The following is a 14298-nucleotide window of genomic DNA, read 5'->3' on the forward strand; positions in this document are numbered from 1 at the left end:
AATGAAATGATAATTCTTTGAGAAAAAAAAAAAAAAATGTCTTTCGACAATTTTTAAAATCTACTAATGCTTTTCGTATACAGCTGGCAAGTGTGAAAATCAAAATACAACTCACTACTTCTCTGGTTGAGTAATCCATATAGTCTGCGTACGTTTGTTTATTATAATTATTTCTGGCTTTGTTATTACCACTATCCATAGTATTGTTGTTATTATTATAACTATAGTTGACGAGGCTTATGATAATCGTAGGGATACAAGTATGTACGAATATGGTGCATAATAACATATATAAATATAGATTAGGTTTTCTCACTTTCTTAAAATCATCAACACGATGTATAATAATTATAGTAACTGGATCATGATGATAAAATTAATTTACTTAAAATCAATGCGGTTTATATTATATGCGTATGTAGTTTTAATCACAATTAAAACAATTCAAGGTGTGTAGAAAAATGACTATACAGAGACGATAATTATTAATCAAAATTTATGAATTATTAAAATATGAATATTATAAAGACTTTTCGCAGAACCGATAAACCAGCCTATAACACATCGAGTCTTTATTGGTTTTGGTAATGATCTTGACGAAGGGATGAAAAGTAGGAAGGGTATAAGGGCTGTGAATGAGTGAGAATGAGCGGGTCTGACTTTGGTATGTTTTCAACCAGGATTGGTCATCAGTTCTTGCACCCACGACAATATTTATACAATTAATAATAATTATTCAATTTAAAAACTGTAATAGTATTAATAATAATACATGTAACGTATTTTCGTATGCAAGTTATAATTATCATTAATTATTAATGTAGCTATTGTTAATTTAGACACAACTAGTAATTAGTTGAACCTTATTCAATTGCTTGACTGAATAATCAATAATTATTGAGTAATTAATTAGTCAATGAATTAACTAATACACTTTTCGTGAATATACTTACAAGTGTAGGCGATTACGCTGTATACGATACGAGTATAGGTACTGTGATTTGTGTTATTAAGGATTATTAATGTTATTACGTTGTTTATCAGAGGGCGGTATGATTATAGTATAATGTAGCTGTTGTAAGACAATATAATAATAATGATTCGTTTAATGACAGTACGCCAATATCGCGACGCCCACTATTGTTATACAATTAACTAATAGTTTATAGTGTACGGTATACGGAGTATATTGTGTGGCATTCTTAGTACTCGAGAAGCATGATAAATGTCTGAAGAATTTTTAGTAAAATTTATGAGTATACATTTTCGTAGGCAGAAAAATGTTATTGCAATTTTGAAACTCTAGATCAGCGAATTATTGTATATATTATATTTCGATGACGTGACTGTCTATGTATTACGTTATCACAGGGACGAATTGAATGAGTGCTCTGACATTTCACTGTAATTTCCCCCTAGACTATAACCGGCATTATAATCGTCGAATTTTTCAATGCTACATTTCCACATATCGAACGTATTACTCCGCATCGAACATTGCAGCAATTACGTATACAAATACTTATCTACTTCTATCTAGCATGTATTATTCCTAGGGACTATTATACTAATTGTAAGTATAATATTTGTGCGTGATACGCTTAATCTCTTTATCCTTATTGTTTTTAGCCTAGAGGCTGACTTATTACACAGAATTTCAGTAAAACGCCGCATCACAGTCACACGTGGCATTTTCCGTACGGAATAGAAATATTGAGTACTGAATTTGAATTTCAATCTCTCATTTATAAAACATACAAAATATACATACAATTTCAATTTTTAATAAAATTGTACAATTAAAGCGGAAAATTTTATTACGGTAATTGCAGCAGTGCGCAAAAATTTGAGTAAAATTGTTTCAATTCTTTTTTTTTCATCCAAGGTAAGAAAGATTAAGTAATTTGTGACCGTCATGTGGTAGTTTAACGAGACTCTGTATGATTTACCACCAAATGGAGCCGTGAAGACTCTTGATCCGTTTTTTGTGTCCCTGTATCGATTGAGATCTTATCACGACATTGATAAAACTTTTTACTTATTGTTAAAATACGAACGCGAGGGTAATTATCTACTCCTCTATCCAAGAAATTAAGGAACATCAAACGCGTCTCAACTGAGAATATGATATAATAATATCCATAGATTTCATAGCACATTTTAGGAGGTGTCAAAAATTCTCCCGTAGTTGTGCATAACTAGAATAAAAAACTCGAGTCAATTTTGTAATTTACACATCTGATGTAGGTATTATTTTTCTCTTCTCGACTTGAAGACGATTTACTTGAAAATTTTTCATGATCCTATACTAATTGGCCAACTTGGTATTGACGGGCACAATAATTTGGAACTTCACATGACAAATTATAATAGTGTTTTTTATCTGAATATATCACAATTTGATGCACTGGTTCTTTAGAAAAATAGTTCGTATAGATAGTCACCTTGAAGAATTTCGTCTGGGAATAATTATAATTGAAACATTTATGCCACGTGAGTTTTTCTCTTGATTACAAGTACCGCAGCATCTACTTGAATAGTATAAACTATTGCCCTTCATTACAATGCCAGCCAATTATTAACCACTCAGCGTATACTAAAAGTAATTTAACGAATTTGCGATAAAATAAATCTTACATCTGAAATGCAAATTCGTTTCAATAACGTATTAATAACGTTACTACATATTAATATAAGTTCGCATATTATGCATAATAATATAACAGTACTAAAACCTACTGTAATTATCGTAACTCGTTATTAATTCTAAATATTTATTGTATAATGTACTTCGATGCATCCTCAACGTACGGTATACCGTTCGCGCTTCTATCTTTCACTCCTTTTTCTACTCGAGTTTAATGACTAGAACGTCTAACAGCGAGTCATTTGGTAAAAAATAATACGTTCAACGGAGGGAGAGTAAAATACCTAACTATAAGTATTAGTTCTTAAAAGGTTTCAAACAGGAATCAAGGACGACAAAAATCAAGAAAGAAAAAAAAATGTAAAATTGGGGTACGGGAAGACGGGATCGCGGACGGAAGCGGACAACCCAGGCCGTAACGACTTGTATAAATCAATTAGCCTGTTCGGTGTTTTGTGCCTGCTTTTCAATCTTTCTAGCAAGTTCCGGGCTCATATGAGGATGAGGAAATGGTAATACCGGCTTCCTCAGTATTGTCGGTTTCACTTTAACTTGTGGCTTGAACGACGACACCTGACTTCCTCCTGTTAGATGCATTTCAGCAAATTTGGCTGCGATTATTGGAGTCGATCGTGGTGGCAACGGGGAGCGAAGTGGCGTTGGAACGTCTCCCACAGCGACTTGAGTCGAACTAGCCGACCTAACGATTCCCTGATTCTCTGCCGGGTCCTGTCCCCCTGAGTTTACACAATCCTCAGTCTCTCGATCCTTAGGCTTCGTGCTTCCCAATTCAGATGCAGATGTTGCGGCACTGCTTTTAGTGTTTTTTTTCAACGTACACTGGTTCTGTTTGGCGAATCTCTCTGCAGCTGTACTCATGTCCGGCGACTCAGGGCCTCCATTCGGGGAAGTTGCAGCTTCTGTACGTGAGGTTTGAGGAGGAGGGGTAAGAACACGGGGCGCTGATTCGTCGTCCGAACTACTCAGGCTGCTGGAAGACGCAGATTTGTTGTCAGCGTCCTGAGCCGATAGTGGAAGGTCCATTACGAGATCCGGTGTGTGTTTCTGTCTCATTTCACGGAACTCTTGCTGGGAGGACCGGAAGGACTTGATGCCTGAAATTGGAAGGCCAGAACTGAGATGGGTTTGGGAAGTTGCACGTCTCTGCCAGAGTTCACGATTCGCAGAGAAGGTGGTCCTCTCCCTGTCTTCATCCTGGTCTTCGTCGTCTGTGACGTTCGCCTGCAGTGGCAACTGACTGGGACTTGTCACATCACCACTCATACTCTGTGACTTCCAGTGCTGCCTTCTTGCTCCCCCTCGTTTTGCCACTTCCAATTCATCGGCAGGTGTGTGGTGACGGTGTCCTGATCTGAGATGGGGGTTGTGATTTTGCAGCTGTTGATTCTGGGAATCGTCTCCTATTACCGTTACAGGATCAGACTGATCTTCTGGGTTGTAGATCTCTGATGGCGTGAGTCGAATGAGCTCTATCGAGTGGTCAGAAGGCAGCGCAATACAGTCTACATCGTCATTGGTCCTTGGCTCCAAAATGGACTTCGTAGGCGTCTCTGAGTCCTGTCGGAGTGACGTTAACTTTTAGATTAAGTGCCAGGATCCGTTTTTAAAAGAGGTACATGTATGTGCAGAAATAGTAGGTGTAAGTGAAACTTTCTTTGTCAAAAATGCCTGTGCCGTAACCATTGACTGTTTGCTATCTGCTCGTCAATTCTTCAAACATTGAAATAGTTATTATTTGAAGATGATTCTTTAATTCTAGTATTTGCTCGTACCCGTGACGAAGAAAGCTTGACGTGTACGTGTTACACACTTAATCTAATCGTAAGAGTTACTTTGGAGGATTTTCTTCGGACTGGTCCAGCCACCTTGGTCGAAATCACAACTATAAACTTGTTTGTACCTTTGATGTGTAGGTATGTTCATGAGTGAGTGACTAGTTTTGGACTGAGTGATAGCATGGATTTGTATTTATGTTGTATAGAGTGCACTGAAAGAAAAATATAGTTCAGTAGATTTTATTTGCGATGGGAAGAACCCCGAAAGAAAGGCAGGTAACAAAGTTAGAAACCAAATTTACAACGTACATAACGTACTGATGGCACAGCACGTGTACATCCCTAGACCAAATCAGATTAGATATACGAAAAGAGAAACGTGAATAAGAAAAAGAATGATCCAGCAGGAGAACGGTAATTAGTTTGTTAATAATAGTATAATAAAAAAAAAGTGTCCATTATTCAATTCTTAATTGGACTTGTTAATTTTCTCCAACATATTTCCAACAACTGTCCAATTCGCACGCAATTCGGCTACTGACACGTGTCGTATACATTGCTAGAATTGAAATCTTTGTACTGTTTTCAGTATCAATTAACCAGTTATTTTCAAATCGAGTTCAACTTATACAGTAGTTAAACTCTTTTCCATATACATATGTAGTCTTTATACATATAATGTGAATGGAATATTTTGTTTCTTTTAGATTGAGCAGGTAGCCGATTAATTATGAGCTGTTGTCAGAGTAGTTTATTTGCTCCAAATATGTTATTACGGTCACTATGCGTATTCTCAAGGTTGTGTTAGCTCTTATTTTCCAAAAAGATATTGAATGTATCTAATCGTAAGGTGTAGAATTAAATCCATTCTAATAGGAGCATCTTTGTATAGTGTATCCACGATTGGGATCAGGCATAGGATTTATCTCCCAATCAACCATTAACTATACAACATGTAATTACAAACTAATAACTTCACAATGGAGACCAACAATACTACTGCCGAACATGTATAGTAGATCCGTAGAAACTGGCCAAGGAAATTTATCCTTATTTTAGCATGGAATAGAGTTTTAACTGCCAAAAAGCAGTCACGATACATTAACCCGTGCATCGATTACAATGATAGAAATTTGGATTAGACATCAAAGGATATAGCATAGAAATAAAGATACAATAAAAAAAGATATAGAGCTATCGTATTCTCCGATGTTTTTCATTCAAATTGCACAACATCCTTCAATGTCTTATCAGGATTTTCGGTCAGGCCGACTTATTACTGTTGATTAAACTTGAGAATATATACCGTGAGTACTTTTTGCAACTACTGAGAGGTACCAGCTGCACGTTACTGACCTAATATCAAAGTAGTATACGTGTACCAAATTCATGCACCAATATGATTTTACTACACAGATTAATAGCGAAAAATTAACATTACTTAGCAACTCCAAAATTACTGCTGCCAATAAATGTATTGCATGAACGTGTAATTATGAGTAATAAAAAAAAAATAATAATAATATAATCGCATTGCACGATCACTGCATAATCGTCATTTCTAACGAGGTACGGCGACGGGATTCATGTTGTTTACGCGAATGTTTATTAACCGATTGTGGATTTTGTTAGGATGAATTTATTTAAGCAGTCTGTCATGATTTTGTACAGGCGAATTTAACTCTCACGTGTACATAGATCTGCGTTTTGGAGAAAAAAGAACTCGTGCCATTATTTAGATGCCCCACTTTTTTACTTGTCATCGCTTGTATGAGAGATAAAAGAATATAATACTGCTTTGTACTTCTTTTTTTTTGAGATCTCGTATATGTATATTTGGCAACACGGAAATGTAGTTAGTCGCGTTGTGCGAGGATGGGAAAATGTAAACAATCGAACGAGGGAGTTTTTGATGTTCGTCATATTACTCACCTAATCTTTAAGAATTCCCATCGCCTAATAGAAGAGGTCTGTCTTCCTCAATCGGCGTGGTTTCCATTGGCCTTGTCAACAACAGACTGAGATTGTTCTACGGGACTCTATGGGATTCACAAACCAACCGAACTGTCAAATCAACACTCCTCCAATGTAAAATCAAACACAAACACGACAGTAGCTGCAGCAGCACACGGGACGTGACAACCAGCACAGTTTCTGATTTTCGATATTTCGTTATTTCTTATTTTGTTTGTATTATTATTTCGTAGTTGTTTTTTTTAATTTATATTTAAATTTTAAATAAGCAATCTTTTGAATTTTTCAAAAACGTATTACAATCACGACGAAGGTTGCGCCAGCAGTAGGTTTTTTTTTTGTATTTGTTTTCATTAAAATGTTTTTTTCTAATGTGTTAATATAGCAATATCATCACGACAAGATAAAAAAAACAAACAGCCGCACGAGGAGAAACACTTCCGAAAAATTAAACGTAAATCTGTAAAAACAACAACCAACCCAGAAATTATAACGATTAATTCTCAATAGTGAATTTTTAGAACAAAACGATTATGATATGTAATATGACAGCAATATGTGATTGCAGATATCTGTGTACTACAGTGTCATACTTCACGACAGACACACTTAAGAGCAATATTACATTACATTACAATTTACAGTCAACATATCTAGCAGAATGTGATAGAACACCACTGAAAACAGTCACAGAAAGAAATACTCGTGTTTATGCTACTATAATAGTTGAGGCAGCACAAGAAGACAAGAGATGAAGGCACATGCATCAACAAATGTGTGTATTTTGTATTTATATTTTATTTACAAAAGTCATTATTGTACAAGTCCAAGTGTACTACTACAACTCTAAATCTATGTATGGAATTTGAGCAATTTACTTTTTACTCAATGATCCCGCTTTTCCTCTCTTCTCATCTCTCTTTTCCTCCTATCCCACACCACTCAAATTTTTTCTTCTTCTCACGTTAAAGCAATTACTTGTATTTATTTATCTTTAATCAAAGGGATTATATTTTTAATAATATTAAGGTAAAAGTATTCGTATTTCATCTCCGGATTAAAATCCCGATTATAACTGTAATAAAATAGTTACAACACGTATATAGATTAAAATGCGAAACCCCCCCCCCCCCCCCTTCCCGCCCAAAATTTTCCGTATGCAGATCATTGGAGATCTCGAGGTGGGCTCTAACTTCAATTTAGTCAGTCTTTTCGTGGCTACAACATGTATTATGTATCGTACAAGTTGTATAATTGTATAGTTTGTTGTGCACACCTCAATATATATGAACTATTAAAAAGTTTAAAGCAAGCTGTGAAGAACATTGAATTCATAAATTGGTTGCGATCAAACTAGGCAGGGCATGAGTTGGCAGGTGCTAGGTGCAAAAAGTGTGTATAGCAAGCAACAGTTCCAACTGCACACGTTAATTGTGAAAGTTGATATACATTATACGATATACTTTAAACCGATCATTCAGATATACTTTAAAGCGTTCATGCACTCCTCGAAACACATTTCATGTTATGCAATGTCTCTACCGCTTTTTGGACTGTCATTTGCTTATGTCATTTAGTCTTGAGTTAATAAACTCTCGAAATAAAATATATGGTAAAATTTGTTATGGCAGTTGAAACATACACTTTCTGTATACTCAAATACATAAACGTGAGTATAGTCAAGCGAATTGTTGAAAACTTATGCAAAACGCCGACAAAAATTGAAGCACATGACGAACGAGTATTCGACTTGCGTAAGCACGATACGACGCCCTGACACAAAAACAACCAACAGTATGAATAAAAACAACAAAAACAACAACAAAAACAACAACAGTAATAAAACAGGAAACTTCGCAAATTATCGTTTAGTGACAGGTATGAAAAAGGGCTCGTTATTTGCTATACGGTGGTTTCCAATACCTCTCGGCTAATGATGGGTTGCGAGCTCGTCACACAAACAGCAATTCCTGGTACCAGAGCGTTTGCTTCCTGTTGCTGCAGCAGCTGCTGCTGAGTATTGGTGCCATTGGTGTTGGCTGTGCATATTGATCCTATTCCAGTTGAGCTAGAGCCTAAAAGTGGTGAATTTCCACTGGAAAGTGCACTGTCTGCAGAGCTGGATGCTCGTCTTCGCATCGATTCTTCGCTGGAAGACTTGAGGAGTTCCTTATCCCGGTCCTTGTCCTCATCCCTTCAAAAAGACGCGAGGATTGCATTTGGGGTGAAGCAAGAAAAAACGAAGGGCATAAAATGCAGAAATAGTTTTTTCATTAGATTAAACTTCCTTTTCGTCACGGTGTGTATCAAAATTACGACGTGATAGATTTAAGTCTTCTACTCACTTTATCTTGAGCATTACGTATTTGTCAGGTATTAGTCCTTCACGACCTGCCAGAGCGCCACGCCACCAGTCATTGCTAACCTGTGCATACAGCGTCAGTGTGTCACCCTTTTTGAAACTCAATTCCCTTGCAGACCGAGCGTTAAAGTCAAACTGCGCGGTGGCTTCCAGATTTTCTGATTCTGCACACGAAAAGAAAGAAGATGTACCGTGGACGTCCAGTATGATTGAGTTTCTATTTTAATTTTAAATTTAGAATAAACTTTCCGTTCAGGAGAACCGTCTCCGGAAACTTTATGCCTCAAAAATGTCACCAATTGAAACAGAATCGTTTTTGTATCGAAGTACAAATTGATTCCTAAGCACTGTTAGAACTTACCATCTTCCGACGGATACACTTCAGAATCCATATCTTCCTGAACTTGGTCTGTTGGCGAGTCGCCTACCTCCCTAAAAAGCAGAATATATATTGTGTCTTCTGCTGCATGTAGTTTACTTACGTTACTTGTGCGCAATATATTTTTTCTTACACATCATCGGGCTCTCTGCTGATGTACTTCTCATACTGAATTCCTCCAATGTCATCAGGGAATATTTCTTCGCAGAATGTTATGATGTTCTTTATTAGATCGTTTACTTGATTCTGGTACTGGACCTGATCCTTGTCTTCAGGCACTGGGACCAACGTTGGTCCGAAGCAAATTGCCAAGTTATAAGGGTCCATCATATTCTCATCAGAGAATTCTGAGAGGCTGAAAGATTTTTAATGTTCAGTTTAACGGAGGAGCAAAAAATGCGTCAATTTTATCATTTATGTTCGGAACATAAAAACCAAAGGCTTGTATTAACAAATAAGGACTCACTGATTGAGAAATGCAAAGAGATATCGCATTACAATGACAACAGGTCGAGGTAAGCTGGAGATGAGCTCCTTCATCTTCAGTACAAATTCCTGCTTGGATTCAAGCTGGGCAAGTTCCATCAGATGCTCAAAGTAGATGATAGGAAAAAGTGGTTCTCTGAGCTCCCTAAGATATAGTTTAAGAACCCCAGCAACACTGTTGATGTCCGACGCGTCAGTTACGTCTGCAAGGGGATCCTCGCCTCTCTCGAAACACTCCCTGAAGTTGTTTATCTCCACCTGTGATCCCGACACCCTGAATATACCCTGATGATGGAGTCCAAAAAGGTTTATCACCCTGACACAACTTTTCACAATTAACGGTATCTCCTGGTTTGTGCTCTCCAAGTATTCTTCTAGTGAACCACCAAACAATTTTGGCTGACCGTTCATCTGCAAGCGACCGATTCGCTTTCGTCTAGCTTGCTTTTGCTTATTCGCCGTTATTGACGGATTTGGACTGGATGCTGATCCGTCGAGCAGTGTTTGGCGAATGTATTCTTGCTTGGCATCAAGTCGTGCTATCCTCGAGGTTCCCAGAAGGTATTCGCGGAATTTCTGAACAGCAATGAAAACGAGGCACGATGAACATGATCGTCATTTTATAGTTCAGAAAAATACATATTACCAGAATCAATTTCTGAAACACACAGTATTGATAAGATGTTGAAAAATGAAAACAACCAAATTTTACCGTTAGGTAAAACTCCTCAGTCTCCTGTCTGTCGGCTCTGAGTTTTATTTGAAGAGTCTCAGGTGGCCTGGAAGTTGGGACAGCGTTTTCACCAAAGTACCTGGAGCAATCGTAGTCTTTTGCAGTGAGCATCTCGAGCAGACTGGCCTCTGCGGTCTCAAGAGTTTTCCAAACTTCTTCAGACTCTGTGCGCAGTGATGTAACGCGCTGCTGCAATTGCGTGAGCCTCTGCTCCATCTCCGTGTGAAGAACTTTCTGCAGTTCCGGCTCAGGCACCTAATTAATAAATATACATCTCCTATTTCTGGTTGCAAATATAATCGTTAATGCGGCTTAAGCCAGAATTCACATCATTCAAAATAGGAAACAGAGAGAAAGAACAAAATACATAATTCATTATTCTACCTCATCGCCACGTTGACCCTGGAATTCAAACTTCTTTGGAATCATGAAAGCCACGTGATGGGATTCGAGAAACCGTTGTTTGTCTGCCCTCGAATCAAGCGACCCAACACATGCAGCCAACTGTTCAGCACCCTGCTGCAGTGATCTTTGCCTACCCTCCTCTGCACTGCAGTGCATTAGAAGAGCTCTTGCAACACAATTGTGGAAGCCAAAATCCATGCACTGTTCAACAACAAAACAATGATTGTTGTTGATGTTTTAAATAGGGTCAGGTGAGTTTGACTATTACATTCAAAATATATTATTATTATTATTGAAGATGAAATTAATCGAAAATTCCGGTCAGGTAAACTTCTTTACCTGACCGGATTTAATAAATAATGCGATTATTCATTAAATGGTACCGAGTTTGGGACTTACGTCAATGAGATCGGACAAGTCATCGACGAAATACTTGTGTATCGTCGTATTCGAGGCCTCGAGGCAAAGGATGTATTCGTTCCGCGCCTTCAGAGCTTTCAGTTTAGATTCGGTATGCTTGGCCTTTCTCTGAAATCACATAATGCAACGAAATCCGTTATGACGGTAACTAAAATTCGGTTTATACATGTTGTCAATCAAGGAGGGTGGGTGTTTTTTTTTTCTCTTAATTCGAATATTAAACATCGTGATAAACGAATGAACGTTTGTTTCCTTCTAATTTAATTATTTTCTACTCTCCTTGGATTTTATTCCGACAGCAGGGTAAGACTTGTCAATCTTTTTTTTTTTTTTGTCTATAAGCATAAAGCTCGAGTGATATCGGATATAGCTGATGTGTGCAGGGAAGCCGTTGGGCAGCGACACACGCGCCGTCGTTTACCTCCACCTCCATCTCCACCTTATCCTCATACTCCTCCTCCTCCTCCTCCTCGAGAATCGGGTTGCGTGCCATCTGCTTTGCTGATCGAGCTTTGCGGCCGGCGTTGCGGTTGGTTTCTTTATTTTTCCACGCAGTAAGTTTGTGGGCGCCGCAAAAAACATACAGATGTTTGAATCTGTTATGAAGGTCTGTTTAATACGTCTTCAGGATTAAGGCAAATAGAAGAAACGATGAGGAGAAAAAATTGTAAAACGAAAATACGTAACACACGTACACGTACACGCACACGCACACGCGCGCGCGCGCGCACACACACACACACACACACGCACACACGCGCACACACGCACACACACACACATTCGAATGATCTTTGAAATTAAGTGCAAAAAAAAGGCAAATGCCTCCGCCAAACGGCGCCATCCAGACATCGATAAATGCCACGCCTAGCTGATTACTACCTTGGCAAAGAAGCGGAGAAGCCTCTTATGCTGTACACACTACATTCACACACCGTACATGACAACTTGCGTACACAAAATTTTATGCTTATTTTGTGAAACTGTAAACTAATCTCGAGACTGTACCCGATAATCAGGAATCTCACACAGACAAGTGATATTTGTTTGACAAAGGCGAGCATAAACATCGTCGAACTCTAGGGATAATATAAATCAAATCATGAAATTTAGACACGAAGAATAACCGTGTAAAATCAAAGGTATGTGTAAGTACGTAAAACAACGCGGACAAGGTAAATAAATAAATCTTCGCGAGCTCATTGTATAGCTATTTCGAAAATTTATATATTTAATATGAGGTATTCAGGACTGCAGGTTAATCGTACGTGGTGTACGTCATTATTTTTACCTGTGGGACCCTTCCATGTTGTTATTATAATAATTATTATTATTGTTGATGTTTTTGTTGGCTGCACAGATGCACAGAAAGCAATTAGCATGAAAGAGAAAAATGGGATGAATTTTGAAAATAGGACACGGGGTAGTTCGGGCGCTATTCCATACCCTTTCTTGTCTAAGTATATTCATGGAGAGTTTGATATATATCTATAAAGATCATCATAACGGTGGCAGAGGTGGTAGAACTGAACTGCATTTCTTCTTCCCTAAGTATATACAAAACTCAACGTGTCTCCGTCTGTCTGTCCGTACGTTCGCTTAGAACTCTAAAACTAACGATCCAACTTTGATTTTTTTTTTCTGTGGATAGCTTCAACGTCTGGCCAAGTTTTAGGCTATATTTCGTTACAAATACCTAGAAAAACCCCCAGTAGCGTTCTGAGATAAGTCTGCCTGCAGGCTGCAACTGCTGCCACGACGTGTCTACTTCCACATTTGCATTATTTGAAATCTTGCATAAGTTGCTGTGAGGAAAGATTCTGCGTATTGACTCTGTATAAAGACTCCCCGCAAAGTCTGTTTAAATTTTTTCAACTTATGGCAACGCTACTAGGGAATAATTTCAGTGACATAAAGATATTTGTAGGCCAAGGCGAAACGGGATCACATATTGACACGCCTAACGCTGACTAAACCCTTACAAATGGAAGAAAGTTACGGTCAAGATTTTTCAAGCTCTCGACGAGAACTACCAAAAAGTCCGGGAGAGCATGTGGTTACGTCGAATAGTTTCGTCGCAAAAATCATTAGAAAATATTCGCGGCCGCTAGTTTAGTCCATATAACATAGTAACTATTATGTAGAGATGAACGATAATCACGAAGCGCGACGTCGCGACGACCGGGAAACAAAAACGAGTCGTCGCCGTTGTCCACATCGGGTATATATTCTGACATACAATAGGTATATGTATACATAGACACTTTATATACACGTACTTATGTAATACATACAGAGAATGGGGATAATAATTGGCACGCAGATGACGCAAATACCTAATTTGGACATCCTGCCGTCGGCGAAACGAACTTATAACCCAAATACCCATAATGCATTATTCCCTCTGACTTCCTGTAACGTCTCAAACACGACACCATATATAACACGAGAACTCCTGCTGCATCAGAAATTAACGTTTTCTCATACATTATCTAGGCAGTTTTACAAACGCACAACTCTCACCTTGTTAACTTCCTTTTCGATCAGCTTGTACTTCTTGCTGCGGGCAAGTTTTTCCGGCGGCGCAATGGCGACCTCGAGTTTAGTCCTCTGCTGTTCAGCGACCCGTAATTTCGTCTCGGCTTGCCTGGACTCCGCCTGGTAGGCCTGATAGGTCTTCATCGTTGTGTGAAGTTCGTGGAGAACCCGGAGAATCTCTTCATGGGTCTCGTACCCGATGTCGCGACACTGCAACGCGTAAAGAAAAGCTCAAAGTTGTTGTCAATCATCGTTACGCCCGAGTTAAATGACAAGATGATTTAAATCTCATATATATATATACCTATACAATTTAATCGCGGACTCGAGCTAGACGCGCTTCTTTTCCTTCTTTTTATACATACTCTACATTTTTCTTATTTCCGACGAGCCATCAATACCAGTCGTTTTTTTTTTGCTTATTATACCTACACACGCTGGTGCAGTTATAGACACATGTCGTGAAGAGGCTACAAAAAGAAGACCGAACTGCACCATTTAATAATAACGATACCGAAAGAAAAAAAGAAATAAAAGGATTACGGATTCTTTTTGTAT

General features: G+C 38.1%; 1 protein-coding gene across 10 annotated transcripts in view; it reads right to left on the bottom strand.

The window, feature by feature from the left end:
- Window positions 1-118: 118 nt before the first annotated feature.
- Window positions 119-14298, bottom strand: part of LOC124220499 (SLIT-ROBO Rho GTPase-activating protein 1) — a 42946-nt gene continuing 28766 nt past the window's right edge. For all 10 annotated transcript variants that reach the window (XM_046629481.2, XM_046629491.2, XM_046629507.2 and 7 more), the window contains 10 exons: window positions 13726-13950; window positions 11182-11310; window positions 10762-10983; window positions 10357-10632; window positions 9625-10220; window positions 9292-9513; window positions 9141-9211; window positions 8763-8943; window positions 8341-8611; window positions 119-4225 (listed from right to left, as the gene is read on the bottom strand). In XM_046629481.2, coding sequence (XP_046485437.1) covers window positions 3080-4225; window positions 8341-8611; window positions 8763-8943; window positions 9141-9211; window positions 9292-9513; window positions 9625-10220; window positions 10357-10632; window positions 10762-10983; window positions 11182-11310; window positions 13726-13950 — 3339 coding nt within the window. In that variant the 3' untranslated portion in view covers window positions 119-3079. The remainder of the gene's footprint in view (window positions 4226-8340; window positions 8612-8762; window positions 8944-9140; window positions 9212-9291; window positions 9514-9624; window positions 10221-10356; window positions 10633-10761; window positions 10984-11181; window positions 11311-13725; window positions 13951-14298) is intronic.

Source organism: Neodiprion pinetum, chromosome 1 (assembly GCF_021155775.2).
Source record: "Neodiprion pinetum isolate iyNeoPine1 chromosome 1, iyNeoPine1.2, whole genome shotgun sequence".
In the NCBI taxonomy this organism is placed as follows: Eukaryota; Metazoa; Arthropoda; class Insecta; order Hymenoptera; family Diprionidae; genus Neodiprion; species Neodiprion pinetum.